Source organism: Pteronotus mesoamericanus, unplaced genomic scaffold (assembly GCF_021234165.1).
Source record: "Pteronotus mesoamericanus isolate MK-2021 breed Mesoamerican mustached bat unplaced genomic scaffold, CSHL_Meso_final scaffold_85, whole genome shotgun sequence".
NCBI classification, from domain to species: Eukaryota; Metazoa; Chordata; class Mammalia; order Chiroptera; family Mormoopidae; genus Pteronotus; species Pteronotus mesoamericanus.
In genome coordinates, this window is record NW_026555329.1 from 20,457,361 (window position 1) to 20,483,976 (window position 26,616).

A 26,616-nucleotide genomic window follows, 5' to 3' on the forward strand; every position below is an offset into this window, starting at 1 on the left:
GAAACAGTGCTAACATATACATTAGAGCTTAGAAAACAGCAATATAAACCACTGTTTCTGATTATTTACTTTGTTTCAATAAGAACTTTACATGTGTGTAATTGTGAATCCTAAAACAGCCCTGATGGGCAAGCATATATTATCCCCCTAAAAGAAGAGAAACTTAAGTGAATGACAAAGCTAAGACTTGAATCCAGGTCTATCTGCCTTCAAAGGCTACTCTTTTCATTGTGCTTGCTACAAATAAGAGTCACAAAAGAGGGAAGAAAAAGATTACACAGCTAATAATGAAGGAAAAACTAACTAGATTGGAAGGGGGTGGAGGTCCTCTCTTTATATCATATATCAAAAGTTACATAAAATGGAAGAAATAAATGTGTATGTTTTCAAAAGATTAAAAATTAATTCAATAAAGCAAAAATATTGTACAAGTACCTACTAAGTGTTCTAGGCATGAGTCTAGGTATTGGCGATATAACAAGTATTACGAAGTAGATAAATATATTTTTAATTACCATATGAATATTTATCTGAGTTTTACAAAGGAAAGAACGTTTTAAGAATAAATGTAACAAGTCAAAAGTAAAAAACTTAACCATCTGCATACTGAAAATATAAGTGAAGATAGACAAATTATATACAAAGTATAACTGATTTCTCACATATTTAGACCCTAAGGAAAAAACATAAGCAAATAAATCACAAATCAATAATTAATAGCTTTTTTAATATTTCACTGCTCTAAACAATGAGAGAAATATGAATTAAAACACTAATAAAAGTATAACTGAGAAGATTCGATTGCCATATTAAAAAAATAAAGTCTTTGTCTTGAAAAAAAGGTTTTGTACATTTATAGGCAACACAACTAAAATCTGATTCAAAAACATTTAAAATAAACAGATGGTCAAAGATTTACCAGAAAACTATGAACAAAATAAAATAGTAATGGCAATAACATATTAGAATTCTTAGCAAAATGCCTTATGACCAAAGGACTATTGTTTTTTCAATTAATGAAGGGAATTATGTACAAAGATGGTAAGTAAAGTGGTTATTAGCGTAGCAGCATCAATCAACATAACCTCCAAGTACAAAAAAGCAAAAGCTCTTAGAAATAAAACAAAACCCTGGCAAAACTAGAGTCACTGGAAGATTAAAACTCCTCACTCAGAATTGCATAGACTAAGAAAACAAAGCAATAAAATAGGATATAGATTAAAACAGTATAATAATAAGCTTTCTTTAAATGCATATAGGACCTAGTTCCCAACAAAAAAAGAAAAGTAATGTTTCAAATGCCCAAAGAAGAATTTTAAAAGTGGGCATCATACTAAAATGTAAAGACTACCTCAAATTCACAAAAAGTAGAAATAATGTAACCCTAATTTGCTACAGTAAGAAGAAAAATGCCATTTCTCACATATCAAATATTTAAAGATGGAAAAGAAAATCTTGGAAGATGAAAACTTTCACATGATTAGGTTGGTAGCTCCAGGAGGTAAAGGACCATGCATTCACATGCTCTCACATCCCCCGACTGGCATCTTCCACACTGTGTAATTGAGACAGCCTTTTTCCTTAAAAAATTCTGGTTGAGTCAAAAGGCATGGGGAATTTGCCACAATATTTTAAAAACTTTTCATATCAAAAATCAAAATGATTGTGATTTTGAGTTCTTTTTTTGTCAGAAAGGTTAACTGTCATTTTATGCTTTTCAACCATCATTCATTGTTAACCTCTGTAACTAATATATCAATGATAAATGTCTACAAATTGTCACATGGTCACTTGTGCTTTGCAATTTGGGATGATTTCAGATGTTAAAAATGTGTTACGGTATTATTGTGTATTATATAACACCCCCAGTGGGGCCTGGGGCAGTGTCCCAAAATAAAACACAGTGCCCCGCCTGGTGTGGCTCAGTGGGTTGGGCATGGTCCCACAAAACAAAAGGTCACTGGCTGATTCCTGGTCAGGACACACTGCAGGGCAGGTCTCCAGGTGGGGGTGTGCCAGGGGAAACCAATCTTTCTCGTTCACACTGACATTTTTCTCCCTCCCTCTCTTTCTTCCTCCCTTCCCTTCTCTCTAGAAATTAATAAAATCCTTTAAAAAACACATTAATATTCCTGTAATATATGAATGTTTAATGGGATAAATACTATAAAAAGCCTAATGATAAACTGGTCAGGTTCTGTGCCAAAGGAACTCAATTCAGGTCAGGTTTTGCCTGCTAAATGTGTTATCAAAAAACATGTTTCTCAGAGCTTTTGCTTTTTTCAATTGCATTGGGCCTTGTGGTTTCAATTTAACAAATACGCAGTGAGTTCCTAAAGTATGTAAAGTCCTATTCTAAAAGTTCCTAAAGTATGTAAAGTCCTATTCTAAAAGTATTTGAGAATTGGGGCTGGGGATGCAAAAGAGACCTCTGAGTAGTGGAGATGAAGATATTCTAAAGCTTGAAATCTACAACACAATAATCCATACATTCTCAAAAGGATGAAAACTTCTTTATAAAACTAGCCAAATCCTTAAGTAAGTATAGTTTTACCAAACAGTATATTAATAGATTTTCCTATATTAGGAATGATATCAAATTGCCTGACTGAATGGAAACTAGCTATATAAAATGCCAGGTCAGTATTTCAAAGTACAATGAATTACCAGAATATCAACGGATTCTAAATACAATTTTAATAACGTACAATTAGAGTCTTTTAGGAGACTAAATCAGAAATAAACACATATTTGACCCTGTATTTTAAATGAGTATGAGATTTCCCTTTCCATTATACATAATACTCATAAAAATGGTAAAATAAAAATTAGTATGGTCATATCAGAAAATACAGAAGTTGAAGCTCTTATTAAATACCACATAAATATATTTTAAATATTAAATTAAAAACTCAAATAGCATATTCACTGTAAAGTTATCAAAAGTTAGAAGAGAAATAAATTATTAACTGCTATGTGGTTCTTGAGGAAATTTGTTTCAGTATACACTGAGTGGGGCAAAAGCCGGTTTACAGTTATTTGTATGGAAAATGATACAATAATTAATAAATAATAAAACAATAAACTGTTTTACATACAACTGTAAACCTACTTTTGCCCCACCCTGTATTTTCCTAAATAATTTTTTCAAAGAATGCCTATAAAACTAAATACTATCAAACTAAAAATCAGCCTCATTAGAAAAGTGAAAAATACATTTTAAAAGACCATAACATAGTGAAAGGGTGTATAGTCTTCAAAGCTTCAAAGTCCAAAAACAAACTAACAAAGAAAAACAATGAGTTATCTCCAAAGAAATTACACTTTTACTTAGGAAGTAACAAATTTCAGTAAGTTAACAAATTTAACATCTGATAACAACAACTGAGCTACTAAGCCACAAAAGAGAAGCTGAAGAAGGTATTTACATTTAGGCAACAAACATGTGAGATTCTCTCAAGGCACAAAAATCACTGACTTATAAAAGAATTCTTCATTCTATATTAGATTCTGACCCAACTAAGTCACTTAGTTATCTTTTTAATTTAGTTTAAAATTAATAGAAAAGGAAACACAAATATATAAAATAAAAATAAAGAGTATCTCAAGAAAGCAATTTCTTTATGAAAGCATACATTTGCTAGCACACTAAAAGCAAAAATGTAATTTAGGAAAAATAAAATATTTCCAATGGAAATTTTCAAATTAAAAGACTTTTTCTACTGCCATGTGCAATCAAATAGAATTATCAACTAAATATAGAAATTAAATGATCAACTTATTCCAAAGAAAAACTAAATATGATTAAATATGCAAGAAATACAAATACAGAACAAAATGTAAACACTGAATTTCTAAAACAACTTCAACATGAAGGTTTCTATTGCGTTTGTTTAAAAAAATAGAATTTTTTTTAAACCAAACCTGCCATATTCGTGTAAGTCCATGTTCTAATTTCTTTTTAATGTAGCCACGATCAAAATTAGCTTCTTCAGTACTCATATTATTCCCTTCTGAAAATAAAAGATGGTATATGTTTTTGATTTGCTTCATAACATTTTGTTTTCAAAAAAAATTTCATTTAGACTCTCTTATATTATAAGCCTATGTAAATACAGAAAATACGTTCAATACTTATACAACCAAAATAATGTCAAAAAAATAGATTATTAGGATTAAAGCCATTTGTTAAGACAGGTAAACTTAAAGCCTGAAATGTTAAGTCCTTACACCTAAGATCACTTAGTTTTTAGTGTGGGGTTGGAGCTGGGACTGCAAGTTGCACAGTGTGATCCGAGAGACCAGGTTCACAAGGACCCACACACGCCCTACTACCAAGAGCACTGCAGGACCAATTAACCCCATTATCAATCAATCTGCAGGTTAACAAGAGATTACAGATTGTAGAACTGCTCAAGCAGTAAGGTAATGATGCAAACATTGTCTATTTTTCAGAATATTTTTATCCACTCCAGATAAATAACCTAACAATGTCCAGTTCAACAGGTAAGATCGATGACCTTCTTTAAAACATATTTTTCCCTAACAGCAACTGAAAATACACATATACGGTTATATTTAAAAGATTCTATCTTTGTGAGAATTAACTGTGTGGAACAAAACTGTGTGGTAGACAGTATCGCATCTTAGGCTAGCAGGGCATCCCACTGGTAACCAATAAAAGGTCCCTGCATAAGCCAAGACCCCAGGTGCTTGCCTAACATACCTCTCACCACTCCTACAGCTTAAGCCTTATTATCCATATAGCCTCGCTATCAGGAACCCAGCAGCTCAGGGCAATGCACCTCCCCTACAGCTTTAGAGTTTTATTTTAAAATGGCAAAGAGTTAGGATACCAGAGTGTCACTAGAGCTACAGCAGATGAATGACAGAGACCCTTTCAGCTTTATGAAGTTCTGTGATGAGGAATTTTCAAATGATTTATTCCTACAATTTTATTCCTCAATGCGAATATGAAAGAAATACAGGGTCTAGCACAAATAACACGCCTTTATTACAAAATCTTTTATTATAAAATTGTAAGCCTGTAATTCTGTAATGGAGGCGAAATGCTCAAATTGCTGTCCATCTCATGCAAGACAGTCACATACCCTACCAACCACACTCAAGCAAGCCTTACTCCTGCCAGATCCTGTATCACCAGGTGAACAAACGACTTTTTAGAGTCCTAGACACTGTCAGCTGGCTGCCAGACTAATCAGAGTCCTGAATATTCTTAAAGTATACAGATTAGGGTCAAGAAATTTTAGCAAAGAGGATTAAGTACTGTATACAAGACTCAGAGTCTTAAGTCTGACTCTATATCACAATGAAAATGCATACATGTAAATATACATGTATATACACACATAATATAGTTGACACTTGAACAACATGGAGGTTAAGGGTGCTGACCAGCCTTGCACTGAAAATCCATATATAATTTTTGACTCCCCAAGTTTTAATTACCAATAGACAACTGCTGACCAGAAGACTTACTGATAACATCAAAGCTGATTAACACATTGTATGTTATATGTATAATATTCTACATCCTTACAATAATAAAGAAATTGTTATTAAGAAAATCATAAAAAAGAGAAAATGCATTTACAGGACTATATGTATTCATTGAAAATTCAAGTTAATATAATTTATATAATAGTTTATAAGTTAAAACCCATGTTGCTAAAAGGTCAACTGTACATGTAAACTATTAGCCTGAAGTAAAACACAGGCTTCACCATGATAAATACATATATTGTCTTCTAAACTCTTTATCTTACATCTAAGTATGTGTTAATTTTGTTCCAAACTTTTCCTTTGGTCTCTCCTTAAATAATGTATTAGGAAAGGGAAAAGGTGCTGAAATGTCTTAAGTTTCTACATCTAGAAAAAAATAAAGGTTGCTAAAAGAGGATATACTTTGTGGAAAATTGGAATCCCAGTTAAGCCCAGGAATTCTCTAAATAAACTGGTTAAAAAAAAAGAAAAGGCCTATGTACATTTCTTCTTCTTCTTCATCATCATCATCATCATCGTTTCTTGATCCATTTCCTTTGATGATATAACAACAAGAAGTGTAAGTACCTCATATTTTGTCTAAATTTTAAAGAAACCCTATGGAACTTTTCGTTAGTTTTGGTTTTTTAACCTGTCATTTTAAGGAGGAAACTGAGACCTGGAGAACATAAAGTAACTTCTTCGTGCTCTCATCTTATTAAACAGCAGTTACAATTTGAAGTCAAGTATCTGATTACAAAGCTTATTGCTCCAAGACAGACAGCAGAGGGATGAAAGTATAAGAAGTGGGTAAAAACAGACTGATCTCGAGCCCTGTTCAGTACCCACTCCTTTTCTCTATTTTCTCTTTCTCTTCCTTCCTTTATCCCCACATCTCCAACAATATTTCTAAAAGGATAAAAATCCTTCCATAGAACATTCCCTCTCTTCTTTTTTGCTATGTATATGCATGAACTTCTTATGAGCCAAGACAAGTATTAAACTAACATTTTCTATACTACCAAAATTATGTTCCTCCATCCACCCAACCACAGAAATCAATCACCTCAGAAATGAGAAATTTCTAAAATAACTTTTGACAACCTACACTAAATTGTATGTAAGACAAAAAAGTTAATGCACTATAGTTTATTTTGCCCATATTTAAAAAAATGCTGAGTCCCGGATGGGTGGCTCAGTTAGTTGGAGTGCTGTCCTATACACCAAAAAGGTTGCAGGTTCAATCCCAGGTCAGGGAGCCCATAGGAGAGCATCTCTCTCTCAGTCTCTCTCAGTCTTGAGTCTATGTCTGTCTCTCTGTCCCTCTCTCTTTGTCTCCCTCCCTTTTCCTCTCTAAAAATCAAAAAACATAAAAATCAAAAATCATAAAAATCAAAAAACCTAAGGTGAGGACTTTTTTTAAAATGCTGATAAAATAATCTATTAATTTTTAAAGTTTTTCGAACACTTAATCTTATTGTTCAAGGGTAATCATTAAAGATATATAATTAATACAAATAAAGTAATTTCAATATAATAATTAATTTCTCAAAGATCTGTTATTTATTTAGCTGAGTATACCATAATTTAAAGTTATATTTTTCATTTGAAGACAAATATTTTAAAAATCATTTTTAATGAAATTTTTAAGTCCTGCTATATTTTCAGGAAGAAAAGTATCAGTATAATTGTTAATTCTTAGGATCTAGCTTTATTAGTACAACTTGAAAATTAGCAAAATAGATTTTTTTAAAAGATTAATTTATTTATTTTTAAAGAGAAAGGGAAGAAGAAAAAGGGAGAAAAACATCAATGTGTGGTTGACTCTCACATGCCCCTTACTGGGGACCTGGCCTGCAATCCAGGCATGTGCCCTGACTGGGAATCGAACCAGCGACGTTTTGATTTGTAGGCCAGCATTCAATCCACCGAGACACATCAGCCAGGCAGCAACATAGATTTAAAATTGAACATTTAGTATTAATTTCACAGTAAATTTAGACAGACCAATGTCTTTTTAAAGCTAATTTTATATATGAATATATGTATATATGTCTGTATATGTATGTATGTGTACACATATATAAAATTATATACACACACACACATATATATAAGCCCTTTCTTAATAATTCAGTCCTATAGCTATCAGCACATATTCCTGAAAACTGGTACTATCTGTTCCTTAGAAGTCCTTTAATCTAGTAAATCCTCAAAGGTAATGGAGCTTTTATTGTAGCTGAATCACTTTCTTTGGTAAACATTTAATGTATGGTCACTATAGTCCCTGAAATTCTAAAAGAATGGCTGTTCTTTTTCTTCTACCTTACTCCAGAACTATGGCATATTTACAATGCAATTTTTTTAAAAAAAATCGAAGTAATTTCCTACCAGAAGCAGAAGTGGTATCCTCATTGTCATGTTTTTCATGCCATTCCATAGTCCTATAATAGCTGAGCATAACTTCCCACAGTGCTTTGCACAAGTCAGCAAGGCATGGAATATAGCTGTCTGGTGTAACATGCTGAAGAAAATGAGAAAGGCCAATTTGCAAATTATTACATATACTTTAACACAAAGTTAATCAAAATAACACATGTTATTAATCAAATTCATTCAAGAATTACAGATAATTAAGAAAAAAAATCTTCCACTGACATGACTAAAGAGAAAGTTCAATGGCAAGAAAATATTGTTCAAGTAGCTCATTTCAACTTGGCTTTCAGTATTCATTATGGGTATCAGTTCATATACTATTTATCAAGTTATAGTCAGGAAATCAAAGAGTCTACAAAAATTACCAAATAAACAAGTGTTCTCAAAAATGGCAGTGTAAACTTTCCCAGATGTATTTTTTCAAAGACATGTTTCTTAGCATGTAAACATAACTTTATATTCATCCTTGGAGCTGAGTCACAACTTTAAAAAAATGGTCAGATTTACAATTCAATCATTTCATTTGTATAAATTAGTAAACACCTTTGACAATTTCTAAATTACTTAAATAACATAGATATAAATATTCCCCATCTAACAATAACATTTTAAAATAATTTTTCTATGACATGCCTATGAAACATCATGTGGTCCCAAAATTCTCCCTAATGTAAAATAGGAATTTTCCCCCGCTCTCCCTTATAAAGCTATCAGTTGTCATTCTGCCTTTTCTACCTGCAAGTAGAGTGCTGTCTCCATTCTATTTTGCAGGCTTCCTATCTACAATGCAGCATTTTGCTCCATCATTGGAGATTTCCTAGCACTTCTTCAGTTTGTAATCAATCCACCACCAATCATGCTGACAGAACACTGAAAGGTTAAGATCTGGTGTACGCCCTCCAAGGTAAAGAGCTATATAGCAAAGTGCAGGTATTCTGGGAGCGATGCTCAGGCTATCACAGCTGGTAGGGATCTTCGTCCTGTCAAAGTCTGTTGCTTTTTTTTGATCTCCATAATGACTTTTCCTTCCTCTAAACTCATTAAAATATTTATCTAGCAATTAATAAAAATACTAACTTGTATTACTCAGTATATTTTTGTGTAAGCATAGCAGATATATGAATCTCAACTAGAAAGGAGTAAAATAAAGGAGTTGTTAAGTTCTGGAGTCAGAGTGCCCAAGTGTGTTTTATGCCAAGAAGTAGGATCATACAATCTTATAAAATCTATTAATATAATTTACCATATTAATCAATCTAAGGAAAAAACAAAATAATTATCCCAATAGATGCTAAAGAAAACTTCTGACAAAAGTCAACAGCCATTCCTAATAAAAACTCATCAGAGAATAAAAATCGATACATATTTCCTTAAATGAGGAAACTCGGTAAGGCATGCCCACTGTGGTCAGTAACAAGACAAGGATGCCCTCTATCTCCGCTACTACTTAACGTGTCCTGGAGGTACTAGCCAGTGTAATTAAACTAAAGAAAAAAAGTAGAAGCAAAGAACAGGAAAAGAAGAAATACAGCTATTTCTATGTGAAAAATGACATAATAGTTTACTTAAAAACTCCTAGAAAAATCAATGATAAAGCTAACTTAAACAATGAAAATATTCAGCAAGGTAGCCAGTTATAAAGTTAACATGCAAAAAACAGTAGTGTGCATATACACAAACAATAACCATTTAGAAGATATACTTAATGAGAAAACTCCATTTACAATGACAAAAAATATAAAATTTTTAGAAATACACTTAACAAGAAATTATCAGATCTCTATGAAGTAGACTTGAAAACAGAAAGATATTCCTTATTCCTGCTTGTGATGTCTCAACGTCATCAAGAGATCAGTTCTGCCTAAGATAATTTATAAATTTACTGAGATACCAATAAAAAAAGTCTAGAAATAGATTCAGCCTCATGTAAAAACATAGAATATAATAAAGATAGCACCTTCAATTCACTTAGGTAAAGATAGTCTTTTTCAGCGTTGGGACAAGTGGATAGTCAGCTAGACAAAAACAAAATCGGACCCACTCATCACATCATACACATGAATAAACTCCAGCACTGGCTGGTGTGGCTCAGTGGGTTGAGCACCCACCTGCGAACCAAAGGGTCGCCAGCTCGATTCCCAGAGCAGGGCACGTGCTTAGGTTGCAGGCCAGGTCCCCAGTAAGGGGCACACAATAGGCAACCACACACTGATTTTTCTCCCCCTTTCTTTCACCCTCTCTTCTCCTCTCTAAAAAGTAAATAAAATCTTTTAAAAAAAAAAGGAAAAAGAAAAAAACCTCCAGATAGACGAGATCTGTATGTAAAAATGAAACTCTACTATCCTAAGAAGAAAACATAAAGGGAAAAGACTTACTCAAAATTCAGAGGTAATAAAAGTAAAATGATAAACTTTACTACATAAAAAAAAAAAAAAATTTGCACAGCAAAAATATACCATAAGCAACGTCAAAAAAAAATTCACAACATACATCTCAATAAAGAGATAATATTCCATATTTATATAGAACCCTTAAAAGTTTGAGGGGAAAAGGCCAGAAAGCACAGAAAATTGGGAAGAAGGCACAAACATACCACAAATAGAGACATTTACATGGCCCTTAAACATATGAAAACATGTTCAACTTCAGTGCAATAAGACAAATGTAAATTAGAACTATGATGCTAATTCTTGTCTACCCATCCAACTGGTTAAAAATTTTAAGGCTGACCACTGACAATGATTCCGTCCTTGACCAAATTCTAGCCAGATTCTTCCAAGCCCTCTACTCAACTAGGTATCCACCTTGGCCTCTAAAGATTTAAACAAAATAATAATATAGTTTTTTAACAGCTCAGTATTTCAGAAACATCTCAAAAACCATGCAGAAAAGAAGAAATACTTTAAGTAACCTAAAATATATACAGGGTCTGGCACAAATAATGGCCCTCTTTTATTATAAAATCTTTTATTACAAAATCATAAGCATGTAATTTTGTAACATAACAATATCACACTCAAGCACACCATAAGACATTTTAGGTGAAATATTCAAATTGCTGTCCCTCTCATGCGAGAGAGTCACATACCCTATCACCCACACTCAAGCAAGCCTTACTTCTGCCGGACACTGTATTTTTAGATCCACAACCTCTACACAGGTAACGTATATGCCTAGTGACTGTTGATTAAAAAAAGTAAGAAATATCTGATGGGGCAGGATTTTGAAAAGGTTCAATAAATCTGGATATTATAATGTAAAAAAAGTTCAACACAATGTTTCACTATTCAAACATGAAAATAGGCTCCTTACTCAAATTCTGATTAACACTTTCACAAAATCTAATTTCCCGTCTCATCACTATCAGCTAAGAATGATATTTTGCACATTCATTTTCTACTATCAATCACCTCAACCAACCTAACTGGACAAAATAAAAATGATGAAATTTAGCTTATTACAACCATCAGCATCTTGGTCTTAGTTAAAAATAAGTTTAATAAAAATCTAGAGGGCATTTTTAAAGAATATAAACCAAGAAATGAACATAAGCAGCCCTTTCAAATTTGAAGCACATAATGAAAAAAGGTCATCTATTCAAAGTTGTTCAAGTGCAGAGTTAAATGGTAAATACTAAAAAAAAAAAAAAAAAAAAAAAAAAGGAAGCTGTTAGATTTAGTTTTTTAATTCTTACTAAATTTACTTTTATACCTGTCAGAAATTTCTACAACCAAATACCTACAAAAATTTCAAGATGATTTTTATCATCTTGAAACATCAAAATAAAAATTCTTGGGAGTATCCTTTAGGTATTATTTTGTTCTTGTTTCGCTTTGATTTAGCACTCTTACATCCTGACAAACATAGAGGAAACACATGTTTTAACATCTTCACAAAGATCCAAACTCCCAGTGCTGCCTTCTGCCTCCCCCTACCCCATACACCAACTGATAGATGGACTGCAAGACTCAACAGTTAACAGGACTTCTATCTACATGACTGCTGTTAGCGTTCCTATCTCACATCTCCAGGAGCTGCCGGGAGGAGGACTGCTTCTCTGGGCAGCTTCTAGAAACGCTGCAGGTCAAAAGAGCAGAAAGCTTAAGGAATGGAAATATCTCTAAGGAGGCTGGACCTCAGTAAGCGGCTGGGCCAAGCAATTACAAAGCCTTTCCAATCTGTAATTACTTCCTTAAGGGATGAGCTGTACAAAATACTAATATCTTAAGTACTTTCTAACCACTGGAAGCCAGGGAGATGCATGGTATATGGGACTGGAAGGCCCACATGAGGGCTTGGGGCCCAACTTCGCGACTTCCTTGGTCATGACTCCAGCATAGTACTTCATGCATCTAAACCCCAAGGTGTAAAGCAAATAACATAGAGTTTGAAATTTTAAAAACTATAATTCTCCATAGATAAATACATGCATATGCTGTAGCAAAACTGTCCTTGTACCATACTGGATTCATTCATGATTTTAAAATACAAAAACACCAAGGTGAAAAAAATAGTGTTTCTCATTTCCCAAGCATTTTATCATTAATACTAAATGTTTATCTACGTGAAGACATATGCAATATGTCTGATATAAATGATGCCAGCTTGGAACGAAGTAAATCATGAACTAAACAGAAGGGCCTCCTTTAGTTTCATTCTCAGGTTTTTCTAATTGCTGTTAAAATGGCCTTAATCAAATAGCTTAATACTATAAAACACGCCGAGCACGTACAATCAGAATACATAATTTACCTTTCAAAATTTCAAGCGATAAAATGCTGTGTATGAACCTCCATGCTGAGACTGTCACCAATAAAAGGGCAATGTTTAAGTGTACAAACACTATCAAATTAAGAATTGGGTTTGTTGGCAAGTTTCAAGAATGGCTTTTTACCAGTAAATTATTTCTTGTTTCTGCTGCACGCAGTGTGCCACATTGTAAAAATGGATTGGCTCTTTTACATCTACCCCAATCCTTCCCACACACACACAGTCACTCAGCAGTCAGCCTAACAACCCAAGGGTTCTTAGACTTGGGCCCTGCCACACCTAAGCCAGTTTCAAATGACTAGAAGACCCCTCTACATCCAGCAGAGAGAGAGAATGCCGGTTACCCAGGTAACTACAGCCCCTAGCATGCACTCCATAGGCACTCATTAGTTCCAGAATATACTAAAAACATCCAAACCACGATTCTGAAAATCAGTTAAAACCTACTGTTAGACAACTTACTGTTCCTTTCACCTGTCCTATGTTGTCTTTCTTGCATGCCATTGATCATATTTCCTCTCTACCCCTGGACCCAGCCACATACATTGTGCTTGTTGAAATCCAAGACCAAACTCAAAAGTTACAGCCTCCTCTTAACAGTAAGATAGTTTTAACTTCCTCAGATTCATTAAAGAACTGTGTTGATACCACTGACACTTTATATTGTTTAACCTTTTTTTAATTCTACCTCTGATCATAATTAATGTGATCTTTCTATGTTATAAACTCTTTAAAGCCTTATTTATCTTACTGAGCTAAACTGATCACTTGACTAACAATAGCTGAGTAATGACAGACTGGTTTAAACTTGGCAAGTCAAGAGTCCTAAGAACATGGAGGCTTGTGTCTTTTACCAGCTTTCATGAAGTGGCACAGGCTAGCTTAATAGTTTGCAGTAGGATAAAATTTAAGACCCTTCAAGTTCTTCACAGTCCAGAGAGTAAATGTCAGGAAAAAATGGAGACAGATAAATTTCCCTTATTTACCTTTTGACCATTAAGTTTTAAATATTAAAAATTACTAAAACCTACTTTTAATATTCCATAAATATTTAGAAATCAATATATAATTCATATTCAAGAAGATTAGGTGGGTGCTACATATATGTGATAATAAATCTGAGAGGTGAATTCTTAGTATTCTAAAACTGACCTGGTAAAGCAGTCAAGTAAATAATATTATTCCTTCAATTAAAAAGGTTTCACTGTGACCAAATGTTCAAATTTGTAGTTTCCAGTAAGAAAGGCCCACTCAGCTATCCAACCAAATTAACCTCAACAATTAATGAAATGTCCCAGTTTAACTGCCTTCACATCCTAAATATGCCTGAATGATATACAAATTATTCTTGATATGCTACTTTCTGGTATCTGATAATCAAGCTATTAAACACAAAATAATCATCATACATGTATACAGGAAAAGGGATAAAAGTAGACACAGCCAATGAGTAGTGTAAACTGAAACACACTTTTTAGAGGGCAATTTTGGAAGTATGAACCAAACTTCCAAAAATGCAAAGCCTTTTACAATGCATTTTTATTTTTTGTCAGTTATCCTAAAGTAGTAAAAGATGTATGCAAAGATTTAGCTTTAAGAATACTTACTACAGTGTTGTTCATGACAAAAGCTGGAAATAACAAATATCTAAGAATAGGCAATCAGTTAATTAATCCACAGAATCTCTTATGCTGAAATACTGTCAAGCTATTAAAAGTTATGTGGGTAGCATACTCACTGAAATGGAAAATTATTTATAATACAGCAAGTGGGGAAAATGTTATAAAACTGTGTGTACAGCATAATCCTACTTTAAAAGGCTATTTGTGTATATACACTTTAGAAGAACCAGCTTTGCATGTGAAAATATTAATTTTACTTCCTTTTTGATTATCTGTATTTCCATACATTTAATGTTTTAGCTGTACAATTTAAAGTATGTATATTTTTAAGAGTAAACATTAATTAATGATTGCTTAATGAGAACTACTTATATAATTTATATCTAACTCTATAAAGACTGTAAGTGATGAAAAAATATAAATAACAGACTAGTTTAAGAAGTCAGAAAACAGGAAAAGGACAAAGAGGCAGGAAATTCCATGGAAAACCCAAAACAAGATGGTTACTACACATGAACATTAAATTTAACTGAACTTCCTGGCAACTTTCCATCTGTACAAGAGAAAATCTATACTATCACACTATTTGATAAGAGAAAATATATTAATTCTTCACAACAGAAAGTGCCCTGAGAATTTAGAAACAGAAACATATTTTTGTCAAAGGAAGAATTTGTCTTCAGTTTTCACAATAATAAATATCAAAATAAACTACATCTTCAAAAGGGATCTTACTAAAGATATGTACTGACCTTCAAAAGAGTGACACTGAATTACAATTCAGTGTAAGAGATATTACTTATAAAAATGAAAATTTAAAAGTCTAGAACAATGGATCACTAGATTAGCCTTTAGTTTGTCTTTCTATTACGTACACATATAAAACAGCTGTAAAAGTTCATGACACAGGGGAGGTTCTCCATGTTGGTTTCTTTCCCTCCCACTTAATCAAATTTGAAATGTGTCAGCACCATACCAGTTAGAGACAAAGAGAACAATCCAATTTACTCAAGAAACATGTATTAAACACCTCCAATGTACCAGACTCTGAGAAAACAAACACTGAAATGATTTCAGAAAGTTTATTCAAAAGAAACCCTGAACTTTTCCTCAAAATATTACATTATCAAGTTTATTTCAAAAATAGAACTCAAACCCCAATAAGATCATTTGGGAATGAGCAACTGAAAAATGGATGTCAGATAAGAAAAAACATAAGGCATTCAAATTGGAAAGGAAGAAGAAAAACTGTCTTTATTTGCACATGACATGATACTGTACATAGAGAATTCCAAAGATTCCACCAAGAAGTAACCACCACTGATAAATGAATTCAGCCAAGTAGCAGCATACAAAATCAATATCTAGAAATCAGTTGTATTTTTACATGCCAATAATGAACTAACAAAAAGGGAAATTAAGAAAATAATCCCATTCACAACTGCTTCAAAAAAATAAAATACATAAGAATAAATCTAACCAAGGATGTAAAAGATCTGTACTCTGAAAATTTTAAGGCACTGAAGAAATTGAATAAGTTCAAATAAGAAGAAGCACATACTGTGTTCATGGACAGGAAGAATTACTATCATTGAAATGTCCATTCTACCCAAAGCAATCTATAGATTCAACGCAATTTCTATCAAGATTCCAATGATGTATTTCATATAACTAGGACAAATATTTCAAAAATATATATGGAATCACAAAATGCCCTGCATAACAACAGCGATTCTGAGAAATAAGAACAAAGGTGGAGGAATCACGCTATCTAATATCGAACTGTATTTTAAGGGCATAGTAATCAAATCAGCATGGTATTAGCATAAAAACAAACATATTCAATGGAATAGACTAGAGATCCCATAAATAAACCCACATCTCTGTATCAATTAATATTCTATAGAAGGTGCAAGCATATACAAAGGGCTAAAGATAGTTTATTCAATAAATGGTATTGGGAAAACTGAACAGATAGATGCAGAAAAATGACACCAAAACCACCTTCTAATACCACACACAAGAATAAATTGAAAATGTATCAAAGACTTAAATGTTAGACTCAAAACCATAAAAATCCTAGAAGAAAACATAGGCAGTGAAATCTCTGGCATTGCTCATAGCTATAATTTTTCTGATATATCTCCTAAGGCAAAAGAAACAAAAGAAAAACAAATGGGACTACATCAAACTAAAAAGTTTTTGCACAGCAAAGGAAAACATCAACTAAATAAAAAGACAACTCACGGAACAGAGAACATATTTGCTAATATATCTAATAAGGGATTAATACCCAAAACTCACTTCTCCAAAGAAGACATACAGACGGCCAATTAACATATAAAAGGTGCTCAACATCACTAATCATCAGAGAAATGCAAATTAAAACCACAATGAGATATCACCTCATACCTGTCAGAACAATTATTCTTAATCAACAAACTGACAAATGTGGTAAGGATGTGGACAAGGGGAGCCCTTCTGCACTGTTGGTGGGAAAGCAGACTGGTGCAGCCACTGTGAGAAGCAGCATGGAGATGTCTCAAAAAATTAAAAGTATCTGCCTTATGACCCAGTGACCCCACTTCTGGGTATATATCTAAAGAAATCAAAAACACTAATTCAACAGAACATAAGCACCCCTATTTCATTGCAGCATTACTTACAATCATCAAGATGTGGAAGCAGCCCAAGTGCCCATCAGTAGATGAGTGGATAAAACAACTATGGGACATTTACACAATGGACTACTACTCCACTATAAAAAAAGAAGAAAATTTTACCCTTTGCAATGGCAAAGGGATGGACCTGGAAAACATTATTCTATGTGAAATGAGCCAGTGAGAGAAAGACCAATATTATATGATTTCACTCATATGTGGAATCTAATGAACAAACTGAACTCACATGGAAGATGGAGACAGACATAGACAGAGAGCAGGCTGACGGGTCTGGGCTTGGGGAGGGGTGGTGTTAGAGAGCGGAGGGATCAAGCAAAAAGGAAAAAAGACTCATGGACAGGGACAACAGTGTGGTGACTGTGGCAGGGGAGGAGGTAGGAGAGGGCTCACTGGTAATGGGAAAAAATATCAATAAAAATTTCTTTTAAAAAAAGAAAGAAAAATGGCTGGGGAAAGTCCAGCCACTTAGCCAGCTTTGTTATCATAAAATTAATCAATACTACCTTAATTAACACCTTGAAATAAGCTACCCAGGGAAACCCATCAGGCTGTCAAAAAATTTTTGTAAAAAAAATGTTTTTAACTGATGCAAACTTCATAAACTTTCAAATAACCTACAAATGATTTCTCTACAAGATCACTACTTGGGTGTCTTTAAATCTCTTCATACACTGGGGAAAACACGTAAGGTACATGGAAATGGAAATGCAATCACAAACAAGACTAAACGTTTGACATAGAATGACCACTACACCTCTTTTCATTGGCCCTTCCCAGAAATGAATGAGATTTAATTCTCATTTGAAAATTTTGCTGCTTAGTCTTTTATTTGTCCTTCAAAATAATGTACTCATTTTTTAAAAAGAATTTGCATTACTAATCTAAAAACTGTAAGTCAATACATTCAAGAAAAACAGGAAAATCAGACTGAAAGATAAACTAAAAAAAAAAACCCCTGAAAAACTGTGCTACCAATTAAATCGTTTAGAAAACATTGTTTGGTAAAGAAAGAAAAATAAGGACATTCAGTTGCAAAATAACTTCGAAAAGCTCAAAGCCAACTGAATTTTTAAACTCAGAGCAGTGGTGATAGGACAGAAAGGTCAGAAATTTCATAATGGGACAGGATGCTGCCGGCCTGAAGAATTTTGAAGTTCTCTGCTTACCAGAGTAAATAAAAACAGAACATAAATTTTCCCTCAGACTTCTTGATAAAGGGATATTAAAAAATTGGTTCAATTTCATTCTAGCCCATGTAGTAACAGACTGATATGTTAAAGATTTAAAATTGTAATATGACTAGGAGCAAGCAGATGATTATCTTTTTTTAATCTCCAATCTCTCTCCATTTAAAAGAACACAACTGCTCAATTTACAGGAACTCCAATCCCTCTGTCAACTCTGATTGGCATACCATCTCATTCATTTCACTTTTAAATGTTATATTTAAACTCTATCTATAGTTAAGGACTTCCTTCAACATATTGCTACTGTACAGAGAGGATCAACTACCCAAATGCCTTGGCTGTTTCTTCTCACTTCCAAAATCTGCCAGTCAACACACTATACCAGCAATTTCAACCAGTGTGCTGCAAGAATTTTTAAAACATGCAATACCTAACTTATTTAGTCAGGGACACTGACCTCTTTTCTCTTAGACTGTGAAATTAAAAAAAAAAAAATGACAATAACCAACTCAACAGTAGCTGTCTGGTGTGAATGAATCAAATTTACACCTATTTTTTTTTCAGATCGGCAAAAAATATATATTTTTTGGCGTGCCACAGAATTTTCATAATTAGTGCATATGTGCCAGGACATAAAAAAGGTTGAAAGGAGCAGCTCTATACATATTTCCTTAGGGCTCTGCTGCTCCTTTCTTACCTGACACTCCATTGCCACATACACTCTCACACAAGTACATCCTCAATTATTATCAGTTACTTCTTATCAGGACTAAAATGGCTCCCAATTGCCACATGTGGAAAATTAAGAACCTTACATTCTAACACAAGGCTCTTTCATGAATTATCTCCCTGGCCTGAGTTGTGCCATTCTAGATCCTGAATATGTATTCTCATCGGGAAAATATATTTAAATTTCCTTTTATCAGCTTATTCATTAAACTTCTGAGGGTTCCCTCCATTTTTCCTCTCCTGAGCTAACCACATTAATTTATAGAACTCAGTTACTAAAAGTTTATATCTTTCCATCAAACCGATTAAATAAATATGATGTGAAATAATTTTTCCTAATCTTACCTGGTTTCAACATGTCAAATATGACTCAGTATTATAAAAATAGCTTAAAACTTAATTAGGTTTCAAAGAGATGTCCCCAGCCCTGCCTGCCTGTAGCAGCACTGACTTAAATACTTATAAGAGGCCTGGGATAATTCCTGAACTTCCTTAAATTTTTATCGAGATAGTGTCAAAGACAATGGGCCACCTTAAAATGCATTGCGTTCTTCATCTCATTATTCAGCTACTCTAAGTCTGTTCTTTCAAAATAAAGAATATGCCAAACCTAATTCTGATAAATCCTTTCCTCAAAAGAAATTCCTACATGAAGCCATCATTAACATTTGCTACTATTCTAACCACTTCAAACTGAAACTACTTCTAATAGCTTGAATATAAACCAGACCACAACTGTGTTGGATGAATAATAATATATTGATATGTACCTGCTGTTCTTGGGGCAGGTGGTCTATGACTAAGCTCTTGTACACCAATGAATCACTTGTTTCCTTAATTTAATTACATGTATACACACAAACACACTATGTATGTACATACACACCTTACCTACTATGTCACACATATATGGATAATTTTATAAAGAAGTACTAGATATTTCTTCACAGCAACTTAAGCAAGCATTTACTCAAGATGAAGTCAAGAAAGATAAGATTATTTTACAGTAAGCTTTACAGAAAAAGTGAAAGGAATTCCAAAAAAACTAACAATAATGCCATGATAAACACGTTAAGCACAAATGTTTGTTAATAAAAACTTATAACCTAAGTATAACTTTCAGCTTTATATGATATAAATGCAGAGGACTTTCTCAGGAAGCATGAACAAAAATGTGTCTTTGATTTTTAAAAGCACATAAAAGTTTAGTGTTAACAAAATATACTTTATATATAAACAAATACACACCATATTTAACCAAAGTCAAAAAGATTGAAAGACAAAAGATTAATTTGTTTAAAATGCTTATTTTAATATTAAAAGTTATTTTCAGCTGTGGGATTTTTGGGGTGGGATATACCTGGATTCCAGAGCAGCCATCTCCTGAGAAGAGTTAGCCCCTTCCAGGGGAAAAATCAATTGTCTTGTCCTGTGGGACGCTGTCCCCTGCCCCCTGGAATCCTGTTTACTCCTCCATGCACCTTTTTTTGTTGTACTTTCACTTTGGCTCTGCCTTGGTGGAGGTTTTGTTTTAGGGTTTTTTTGTTTGTTTGTTTGTTTGTTTGCTCTTTTATTTCTTTCTTTCTTTATTCCTATCCTGCATCTAAGAAGACAGCAACATAAAGACACTCAGGGGGTATCAGAGACTGCCTATAGGGAGCAGCCAACCCATTCACTTTCCTGAGAAACAGAGGCACTTCTCCTCACGGGAGAGCCATAGAAACACCCTCCTGGCATCTGGCAGACCCAAAAGCTGGGCTCTGGAGGCCTATTAGGGCCCTGCCCTGCTGAGTACAGGGGAAAAGTTCTGGACAGGCTCAGGGGAGGGGGAACAAACCCACCATCCTCCCTGAAGACTGAACGGCACCTGCCATGGGAGATCCAAGTATCACAGCTCTCTGTTTCCACCAGAAGCTCTCAGAAATAGTTGGGTCTGCAATTAGTCTAAGACTGACAACAGGCCGGCAGATAGAGAGAGGCACAGGTGGATTCTGTGGTGATGTGGGACACTTGCTGACACACCCCTAGACCCAGTGCTGATAAAGGCCAGCTCTGCAGAGAAGCTTGGCCCATCCTGGGAGCAGCAAAGCCCAGAGGAATCAGCTGCAAGCTGGGGATGAACTGTAGCTTAGAAAAGGCTGCTAAGGGCCAGACTTGGGAGGCACCTGACATTGGCTTACACCAGACTCAGACATGAGAGCCGCATCCAAAGGAAGAAAGCAGAAGGCGGGAATCAAACTCTGCTAAGATGAATATACTTGGTTCTTTGTTTCACTATTTTTGCTATTTTTTCTTTTTCATAGCCTTTTATTGTTTTTTTATCTATTTTTTCCTATTATACTTTTGGTGTTCTATTTTTTCTTTCATACCTCTTATTTTACTCTCCCCTTTGATTTCTCATTGTTCCTTTCTTCTTTCTTATTATTATTGTTACTTTTTCTCTTTCTGTGTTCCTTCTCCTCATTTTCTTCTTTTAATTCACCACTAGTATTAGCTCTCTTCCCTTTTCTCCTATGATAATCACTTTTCTTTCTTTTGGTCTTCTCATATTCTTTTTTCTTTTCCCCTTTCTCTACTATTCCATTTTCTCTTTCTGCTTTATTATTCTTTGTTCTTTTGTAATTTGATATTGCTGTTGAGATTGGGGTAGGGGGTTTGCTTGTCTTGGTGTTGTTTTGTGTGGTTTTGCTTTGTTCTGCTAGCACATATACAACAGCATACAAGATGGGGTAGGGGATGAAGCTCTTAGTCAGCCAGCCAGAGGGGAGATCCCACCAACGAATAGGCTGGTAACAATCAGGACCCAAATACAACAGGGGAGACCACATAACACATACAAAGAGCATTCCTAGAATATCCAGATCAGGAGATCAAGGAGTCTGCACAACTGGGTCCCACCACATAAGGTCAATCCACAAAATAGATAGTCAAAGTAAATCAATCTAATACAATGAAACTGACACAAAGAGACAACTAAAATGGGGAGACAAAGAAACAAGCCCCAAAAGAGAAAAGAAGTAATTTCCAGAAAAAGAGCTAAGTGAAATCAAAGCAAATAATTTATCAAACAAAGAATTCAAAGTAATGCTTACAAAGATGCTCAAGGAGCTTAGTAAGAGCTACAAGGAAGGTAGTGGGAATTACATTAGCATGAAAAAGGCCATGGAAAATATGAGTGAGAACCAGGTGGAAATGAAGAATGCAATATTTGAAATGAATACACTAAAAGGAAATAAAAGCACATTAGCTGAAGCAGAGGACTGAATCAGCGAGCTGGAAGACAGAGCAAGAGAAAACACCCAGTCAGAACAAAAAAAATGAAGAAAGACCTAAAAAGAATGAGGACACTTTAAGGGAGCTTCATGACAACATGAAACATAACAATATTTGCATCACAGGCATATCAGAGGGAGAAGAAAGGGAGCAAGGGCTAGAAGGGCTGTTTGAAAAAATAATGACAGAAAACTTCCTTAACTTCGTGAAGAAAAAAAGTCACACAAGTCCAGGAAGCAAGGAGGGTCCCAATCAAGATGAAGACAAAGAGGCCCACTCCAAGGCACATTACAATTAAAATGGCAAAATTTAAAGACGAAAAGAGAATCGTAAAGGCAGCAAGGGAGAACAGCTAGTAACAAACAAGGGAGGTCCAATAAGGCCATCAGCTAATGTCTCAACAGAAACACTACAACCAAGAGTATTCTATCCAGCAAGGTTCTCATTTAAAATGGAAGGAGAAATAAAGAGCTACCCAGATTCTTTTTTTAAAAGGCTAAAAGAATACATCTCCACCAAATCAGCACTACAAGAGATGCTAAAGGGACCACTTTAAGAAGAAAAAGAGAAAGAGAGAGCGTGTGCAGAACACAAGTACAGGGGGGAAAATGCCAATGGTTAAGTACCTATCAATAATAACCTTAAATATAAATGTAGTAAATACTCCAAACACCTGAGAACAAAAATATACACAGGCTGAAAGTGAAGGGATGGGAAAAAATACTACACGCATATGGACATAAAAAAAAACAAACTGGGATAGTAATACTTATATCACATAAAATAGACTTCAAAACAAAGGTCATAACAAGAGACAAAGGTCACTACATAATAAATAAGGGAGTAGTACAATAAGAGGATACAACCCTTGTAAACATACACACACCCAATATAAGAGCACCTAAATACACGAAGATAATCTTGGAGGACTTTAAGAGACTAGAATCAATACAGTTATTGTAGGGAATTTTAACAATCCACTGTCAACAATGGAAAGATCTTCCAAACAAAAAGTCAACAGATATTGTGGCACTGAACAACACTCTAGATCAAGTGGACTTAATGCGTATTTACAGAACATTTCACCCCAAAGAAGCAAAATATACATTCTTCTCAAATTCACATGGATCATTTTCAAAGATAGACCATATAACAGGACACAAATGAAGCCTTAACAAATTTGGAAAACCAAAATCACATCAAGCATCTTCTCAGATCACAATGGTTTCAAACTAGAACCAATATCAAGACAAATACTCAAAAACATTCAAATACACTAAGGCGGAACTACATGTTATTAAATAATGAACAGGTGAACAAAGAGATCATGGAAGAAATCAAGACATATCTGGAAACAAATGAAAATGAACACGCAACAACCCCAAACCTACTGGACACAATGAAAGCAGTTCTGAGAGGGAAACTCATAGGATTACAGGACTACCTAAAGAAGACAGAAAAATCTCAAATAAACCACCTAAACCTACAGCTAAAAGAACTAGAGGAACAACAACAAACAAAGCCCAGAGTGAGCAAAAGGAAGGAAACACTCAAGATCAAAGCTGAATTAAATGACAAAGAGACTAAAAAAACAATTCAAAGGATCAATTGATCAACTGGTCCTTTGAAAACATAAACAAAATTAACAAATCTTTAACACCAAGAAAAAAAGAAAGGGCCCAAATAAGTAAAATCACAAATGAAAGAGAAATAACAACTGATACCAAAGAAATACAAAGGATCGTAAGAAATTACTATAAACAACTATATGCCAAGAAACTGGATAACCTGTGCGAAATGAATAAATTTCAAGAAACATCCAACCTTCAAAAACTGAATCAAAAAGAAGCAAAAAACCTGAATAGGTCGATAAAAACCAGCAAAAGTGAAGCAATAATCGAAAAACTCCTGGCACACAAAAGCCCTGAACCAGGTGAATTCAAAGGAGAATTTTGCCAAACATTCAAAAAAGAATTAACACCTATCCTTCTCAAACTATTCCAAAAATTTCAGGAAGAGGGAAGACTCCCAAATTCTTTTTACAAGCCAGTATTATCCTAATTCCAAAACCAGGTAAAGACACAACAAATAAAGGAAATCACAGGCCAGTATCTCTGACGAACACAGATGCTAAAATCCTCAACAAAATACCAACAAAGCAGATCCAGCAACACATTAAAAAGATTATACACCATGATCAAGTTGAATTTAATTCAGGGATGCAAGAATGGTACAATATTTACAAATCAATAAACATAATACATCATAAACAAAATACAAAATTCCATGATCATATCAACAGATGCAGAAAAAGCATCTGATAAAACCCAGCACCTGTTTATGATAAAAACCAAAGTAGAAATACAGAGAACACATCTCAACAATATAGAGGCCATATATGAGAAACCTACTGCCAACATCATACTCAATGGGCAAAAATTAAAAGCATTTCCCTTAAGATCAGGAACAAGACAAGGGTGTCTGCTTTCATCGCTCTCATTAAACATAGTACTGGAAGTACTAGCCACAGTGATCAGACAAGAAGAAATAAAAGGCATCTAAATTGGAAAGGAGGAACTAAAATTGTCATTATTTGCAGATGACACGATAGTGTACATAGAAATCCCAACAGGCTCCACTAAAAAACTACTCTGGTACTGGCATAAGAACACATAGGTCAGTAGAACAGAATAGAGGACTCAGAAAAAAAACCCATATCTTTACGGTCAATTAATATTTGACAAGTGGGCACAAACACAAAATGGAGTGAAGACAGCCTCTTCAATAAATGGTGCTGGGAGAACTGGACTGTTACATGCAAAAAAAAGAAAGAAAGAAAGAAAGAGGAAAAAAAAGAAACTAGACCACCAACTTATACTAAACACCAAAATAAAAATGGATAAAAGACTTATTAAATGTACTTCATGATACCATAAAAGTCCTAGTGGAAAACATAGACAGTTTTAATATTTCAGATATCCCACCTAGCAATATTTTTGCCGATATATCTCCTAGGGAAAGGGAAATAAAGGAAAGAAAAAAACAAAGGGGACTACATCATACTAAGAAGCCTCAGTGCAGCTAAAGAAACCATCATCAAAATGAAAAGGGAACTGACTGTATGGGAGAACATATTTTCCAACGATGTATCAGATAAGGGTTTAATCTCCAAAATATATAAAGGGCTCAAATGACTCAACACCAAGAAGACAAATAATCCAATTAAAAAATGGGCAAACAACCTGAATAAGACACTTCACCAAGGAGGATATACATATGGCCCATAGGCATATGAAAAAACATTCAACGGGCTCAGTGACGCAATGGATAATGCGTCTGACTACAGATCAGAAAATACATTCAACATCACTAGCCATCAGAGATAAATATTAAAACCACAATGAGATATCACCTGACATCAACCAAAATAGTTATCATTAATAAGTCAACAATAAGGGCTGTCTTCAGCCCTTATTGAGGATGTGGAGAAAAGAGAACCCTCATGCATTGTTAGGAATGCAGACTGGTGCAGTCACTGTGGAAAACAGTATGGAATTTCCTCAAAAAATTAAAAATGGAACTGTCCTTTGACCCAGTGATTCCACTGCTGGGAATATACCCTAAGAATCCCTGAAACAACAATTCAAAAGAATTTATGTACCCCTATGTTCATGGCAGTGCTATTTATAATAGCCAAGATTTGGAAACAGCCTAAGTCCCTCCCCGTCAATAGATGTGTAGATTAAAAAACTGTGGTACATTTACACAATGGAATACTACACGGCAGGAAAAAAGAAGGGATTCCTACCTTTTGTGACAGCATGGATAGAACTAGAGACTACCATGTTAAGTAAAATAAGCCAGTTGGTGAAAGAAAAATACCATATGATCTCATTTATAAATGAAATCTAATAAACAAAATAAACATTGAGCAAAATAGAACCAGAAGCACAAAATCATAGACTATACTGTCAGCTGTAAGAGGGGAGGGCACAGGTGGAGACTGCTTGAAAGAAGGTGAGAGGATTAGACAAAGAACATAGATGAAGGACCCATGGACATGGGCAATGGTGAGAGGACTGAGTAGGGAAGTGGGGGTGAGGCTGGGTGGGGTGGAGAAAAGGGGAAAAATTGGGACAACTGTAACAGCATAAAAATAAAACATTGAAAAAATAAAATAAAGAAAATAACACACTTTAAAATCACCAAAATTTAGCAACTGATGACTGTACCTAAAACTTGATATTTAAAAATGTAATGATACAGTCAGTGAAAGACAAATACCGTATGATCTCACCTGTAACTGGAATCTAATGAACAAAATTAATGAGCAAAAGAAAACCAGAGGCATGGAATTGTGGAATAAACTGACAGCACTGAGAGAGGAAGATGGGGTAGGGAGGACCATTTCAAAAA

General features: G+C 34.2%; 1 protein-coding gene across 2 annotated transcripts in view; it reads right to left on the minus strand.

Annotated features, from left to right (window-relative positions):
- The window catches only part of VPS50 (VPS50 subunit of EARP/GARPII complex), a 128,925-nt gene that overhangs the window by 55,596 nt on the left and 46,713 nt on the right, over positions 1 to 26,616 (minus strand). For both annotated transcript variants that reach the window (XM_054564243.1, XM_054564240.1), the window contains 2 exons: positions 7,894 to 8,026; positions 3,925 to 4,013 (listed from right to left, as the gene is read on the minus strand). In XM_054564243.1, coding sequence (XP_054420218.1) covers positions 3,925 to 4,013; positions 7,894 to 8,026 — 222 coding nt within the window. The remainder of the gene's footprint in view (positions 1 to 3,924; positions 4,014 to 7,893; positions 8,027 to 26,616) is intronic.